We start from the raw sequence: 5,485 nt of genomic DNA, 5'->3' as shown, positions 1-5,485 counted from the left end.
CCCCCCCCCCCCCCCCCCCCCCCCCCTTAGCCTTGGGCAAGTGGCATCTGCATCTTTTGACACCCCCTGACACATAACATGCAGAGGCCTGTGTCAGCATAACATTCCCACCTGCGCTTGAGGGTAGATTGTGGAAGTCCAGCCTTGACGGATTGGAGAGAGACTTGCAGTGTAGTAGAATCCCATTTTAAACGTACAAACAACCATGGCCCCAGAAATAAAGAGTTGAACTTTGACACATTAACTAACAGAGCAGCGCTGTCCTGAAGGTATCTTCAGTGCAGCCAGTAGTTGAAAAAAGATGACTGACTTTGGGGCCCTGTCATCCCCATGATATGTCATTAATTGCAGGTTGTCAGGGACCACAAGGTGGTACTGGCCTGAGCGAGATTCTAACATCCCTTTGAAAACACATAATTGTAATAAAACATTACATATTTTTGGTGATAATCAAAAGTGCTATTAGAAAGTGGATATAGGAGTACCATTTTCTGGGAATAACACACACTCAGTAACACTCAGTGTTATACAATGTTTCTCTGAATCACCTGTGCTGGGCTAAACGTACAAGATAATATTATCATTCACCCAGTAAAGCTGCAGTTAAGTCATGGGGCTTTGCTGCAACAGCTTTAATTGGTCTGCATCAACCAGAAGCCTACAGTGGCTAATGTTTGCTAACATTAGCAAACGAGGCTATGTACATTAAATTAGTGACCTCTGGGGCTCCAATCCTGAATGTTTTTCCCCAAACCTTGAATATTTTAGGTTTTTACAGTACTTATAACTCTTTATCATTCAGATGTAAATATATCGTAAAACTTAAATTAATAGTCTGGGCTATTATTTGCTTAACTCACTGAAATCAACAGGCCTATATTTGGGACAAGCATCTACTAAGGAAGTTTTTTAGTTCGTTTTGCACAAAATTCTGGCTCAGCAAAGATCAGGAAATACGATCAAATTGTTTACTCAAACCAGTATGAATATTCTTGTTTAAAATTAGGCTTCAGATAATGTATGAATTATGAATCATTGATTTGACCTAGCTTTGACAGACAGATCATCAGAGCACTCGAGGATCACGGCACCTGGCATACTGACACAACACCACTTTATCCTGTTAAAACAATACTTGCAGCTTGGATTACTTTTAATGAAAAACTCTCGATTCTTCTAATCTGAAGACCCTTATGGACTAAAGAAATTTGAATAACTTACAGGGTAATCGAGGAATGGACACGTAATTTGAGATAGACAACAAACCGGTTTTATGCATCTGAAGAACTTCTACAAAAAAGAAAAAAAAAAAGAACTGCATGGCAACCAGATCATCATTATTGATATTTATCTCACATGTTCATTGGCCAAAACTGCCCCTCAATTACAATCAGGGAATACCCACACACTTGTAGCTTTTCAGGTGCAATCAATCAATTGATGTGTAGGTATAAATAGCAGAAATCACAGTCCATAAAGATGCACAATGGTTTATTTGGCGGCTGAGTCCCGAAAATTAACAACATCTGGCTCCACCCCTGGGCCACTGTTCAGCAAAACTTAGATGGTTTTTCTTTAAATCCCTAAATGTTCTGGTTTGACTGAGTCTGTTCTAAAATAAGCTCGTCGGATGCTCAATGAACACAGAATCAGCCCCGTACAATTTTTGTTGCTTACAAATGCTAACTTAGTTTTGTGCCTTTTCTAATAAATAACTGAAAACAAAATGATTACCATGTACTTATTTGTATTCCATGTTAACATAATTTCAATTAATAAAACTCAAGTAAATGCTTTGGTTGATTTTTTTGAGTGCTCCTTAAATTTGTTATCTGATATCACCTGTTGTTTCGTTTGACCTCAGAACAGCCTGACTCTTTGGTTAACTGTTAAAATAAAGGGTGGATGTGGTGGCGTTTGTTGTAACGTTACTAGACAATGCGGTTCATATCAGCTAACGTTACATTTAGCTTGCTTATAACTTCCATGTCGTCATATATTGAAGTGAAACAACGTCTAACAAGTTGCGGTATATTCTCTAAATAAAAACAAAACTTACATACCTGTCAATTAGGAAAAGGGCCAACTCGGGATCAGTTTTAAAACCTGTCAAATCTCCCAGCTCTGTCCACTTGGTGAATGCCCGACCGAGGTTTACATGTGCTTACAAACTAGGGACAGTTTTATAAATGGTAAAAAGTTCCGCACAGCTGCTTTAAGGTAGCCTGGAAATCCAGACCCAAATCTAGAAAGATTTAGGGTCTGGCCATGAGTAATGAAAATGGCCCAAATCGAGGGGCAGCACCAAGCATGCATTTGAAAATATCACTGCACGCAATTGGATAACACTATGACCAATCAGAACAATACATGGGGTGACGTATCCAGAGCACTACCAGCGGAGCTAACTGGTAGATTAGACTCAAAAAAACAGCAAAAACGTCCTTCTTGCAAAGGAAAGATTCGAGCGCTGTCTTCTGTTCCTCTTTTAGAGAAAAAGCCAAGTCTAACTCGTTCATTGTAGCGGCCAAAGCAGTTTCAAACAACTGGTGTTCATCCGTAGCCATCTTGCAATGTTTACTGACTGATTCCGGACTTTGTTGTCACAGCGCTGTCGTCATCTGTTTAGCTCGCCTCTGGCCCGCCTCTATCAGATACACCGATGTGATTGGTGTAGCTCGGTTTCATGGGCATAGGTAATGAGCATCATTACTGATTGCCAGAGTGACTCGCTGAGCAAATTCAAATTGTGCTCTCACGAGAACTCTGGATTTCCAGGGTAAAAATAAGGTGCGTCGCATAGTCAATTCTGAAGGAGAAAACATGGATGATCTCTTTGGCCAGTAAATCGATCAATTATTAATTCAGCTTCAGGCTACATGCTATAAAATGAACATTTAGCTACTCTTAAGTGCCAATATTCAGGACTTTAAGACTATTTCATAAGTGTTTTTCAAGTAACATGACATTTTCCTCACTTACATTTAATCACATTTGCTTTCACTAGGCTTTTCACACAGTAGTCATCACCGCTGTGGTGAATAAAGTTAATGTTTTCAGCGTCCCTGTAAACCTTGACAGTGAGCCAGCATGCACAGTGCAGGGCCCTGAAACTGATGCAACTAAATGGAATGCAGCCATTAATAATTTTATGCCTTAAAAAGTTTAGTTGTGAGTTTTGGTGCTTTTCCATTCATGGTAATGGTCAAATTTCTGAATATTTGACCAAGGAAAAGACACACGCACTTCTTTACAATGACAATGCATTAACCTTTGCCTAAATGTTAAATGTCTTAGACTGAATACAGCTGTGATATTTTGTCTGTGAATCCACTCAAAAAATGTATTAATTTCTTCCAGACAGGAAGTGGATGACCTCGGAGACTGTTTTATAATACCCTTGTGCTGTTACGTGTTCCTGCCCTGCGGTTCTACCTGATTCTCCAAAAGACAAGAAAACTCATGAAACGAGCACGTGCCAGGTGCCGTTAGATAATGAAGGTTTTCGTCCGCAGGTCACGCTATCAGTCACTCCCCTCTCTCAACAATTTGCATTGTGACAGACGAGCACAGTCCACTACCGTGTTGGCAGCCTCTCGCCCGCTGACAAGCAGTAAACGCTCACCATGCCGTCCGAAAAAGGTAAGATTATCTGCTTAATTGGTGCATTAAGGTGGGGTCAGCTATCATAAGGGCTTAATACGTATCATAACTTTAAGAAAAAAACTTCACCGGAGTTCAGTGAGAATGTGTAGCGCATTTATCAGACCAAGTGTAACGTTATGTTCCCACAGGCAGCTGCCTGCACAGAAGCATGTTGCCTTCGTGGACTGAGGAAAACGTTTTGATGCAGTACTGTTGTTTTACATTATTGTAGAAATACATATTGTGTGTGTGTGTGTGTGTGTGTGTAATGTAAACAATAATCAAAATACGACAGGCAAAGCAACTTTGTACCCCAGCAGAGGATATTGCTCGACTGCTATGAGTAGGTACGATTAAAGGAAACCTTAGGCATTTTTCAACGTGGTAGCTATCTCCCTGTGTAAATTGATCAAAGAGACTGGTGTGAACAACAGTGTTTAAAATTGGTCCAGTATTAAGGGAGCCGGCAACAGCTGCGAAACAGGCTGCAGTGGAAGCATATGGGGCAATTGAACACAGTCACTGTATGCCCATTAAGTGGTTATTTTGTATTAGTGTCTGAAGTGTCTCTTTACCTTTTAATTGATCCTGTCTGTTTATTACCTCCTTAAGCAGAAGTCTCTTTCTGAAATATCACAAGCTATCATGAGAAGTCACTTGTTGCAGAAAAACAACAATGGAATCATGAGTGAGATTTGGAGAGAGTATAATAACCGGAGTAGTTTATTGAAAATATATTTTAGTGTTGTCTGAAAGATTTTTAATATCATGAATGATTGTTTACCTGATTTCGACAATGTGGCTCAGGCCTTTGAATTTCATCACCACCCATATTTATTCGTGACAGAGTATATGCATGGAGAGCGGACGAGGAGAGAGACAGAGAGAAAAAGGCAGCAGTTTTAATTTTACTCTTTTACATATTCATTACATCTTGCTGATGCTTCTTGTTATTACACTATCCCCTTTGCTGCTGTAACACCACAAATGTCCCCGCTGTGGGACTAACAAATGATTACCTTATTAGAAAAGACTGTGTATAGGGGCTGGTACAATAACTAACATTAGCATCATCATTCATAGCCAGTAGGTATCTCCTTGATGTAAAGGAAGGGCAGATGTGGGCATAAAATATAATAAAAATATATTAAAGGTTGTATAATACCAAAGCATAGACATATTTTTCTGTTTCATAGATAACTAGTCCATACCCATTGAGTGCACAGTTGCCCACGTATAGTTTCACATGGTGTGTGTTTGGGATACAGGTCATAGGAAATTGCAGATTAAATAGTCAACTGGACCCATTAAGAAGAGCAATGTATTCAGACAGAGTTTGATAGTACGCTTGCTTTATTGAAAGTACAGTAGTACCATTGCCAATAGTGGGATAGTTAGTGGGCTAAAACTGTACATTAGTAGCTGAGGTAGCATGTTGAAAGGCAGATAGTTAAAGTGTTTATATGTTCTATTGACTTAAAAGTGGGGTGCACTGATAGAATGACTGACTGACTGACTGACTGACTGACAGAATGACACACTGACAGTTTCCGTGATTATGTACAGCATAGCACAGCACAGCGCCACCCACTTGCAAATTAGAGTTAAATTTCTCCAGTCACCTTGAGGCGTCCTGTTCTACATATCAACCAAGTTTAGTAAAAATCGATATGGCGGTTAGGCCTAAATAAGAAATTAGCTCTCTAGCACCCCCATTTTGTTTGATGGGGTCAATAATGGAGGGGTCCCCTCAGATTATGTGTGGTCATATGTCTACAAAGTTGCGTGATGATCGGTGAAACCCTTGAGATGTTATACACCTTTATGTGATGAGCCACGC

The 5,485-nt window shown here is 39.9% G+C and overlaps 1 protein-coding gene across 2 annotated transcripts in view; it reads left to right on the top strand.

Annotated features, from left to right (window-relative positions):
• Window positions 1-3,481: 3,481 nt before the first annotated feature.
• zgc:113054 (uncharacterized protein LOC541322 homolog) overlaps window positions 3,482-5,485 on the top strand; it is a 17,358-nt gene continuing 15,354 nt past the window's right edge. For both annotated transcript variants that reach the window (XM_050038449.1, XM_050038448.1), the window contains exon 1: window positions 3,482-3,642. In XM_050038449.1, coding sequence (XP_049894406.1) covers window positions 3,627-3,642 — 16 coding nt within the window. In that variant the 5' untranslated portion in view covers window positions 3,482-3,626. The remainder of the gene's footprint in view (window positions 3,643-5,485) is intronic.

The sequence above is a fragment of the Epinephelus moara genome, chromosome 24 (assembly GCF_006386435.1).
Source record: "Epinephelus moara isolate mb chromosome 24, YSFRI_EMoa_1.0, whole genome shotgun sequence".
In the NCBI taxonomy this organism is placed as follows: domain Eukaryota; kingdom Metazoa; phylum Chordata; class Actinopteri; order Perciformes; family Serranidae; genus Epinephelus; species Epinephelus moara.
This window is presented reverse-complemented; position numbering and strand designations above follow the sequence as displayed.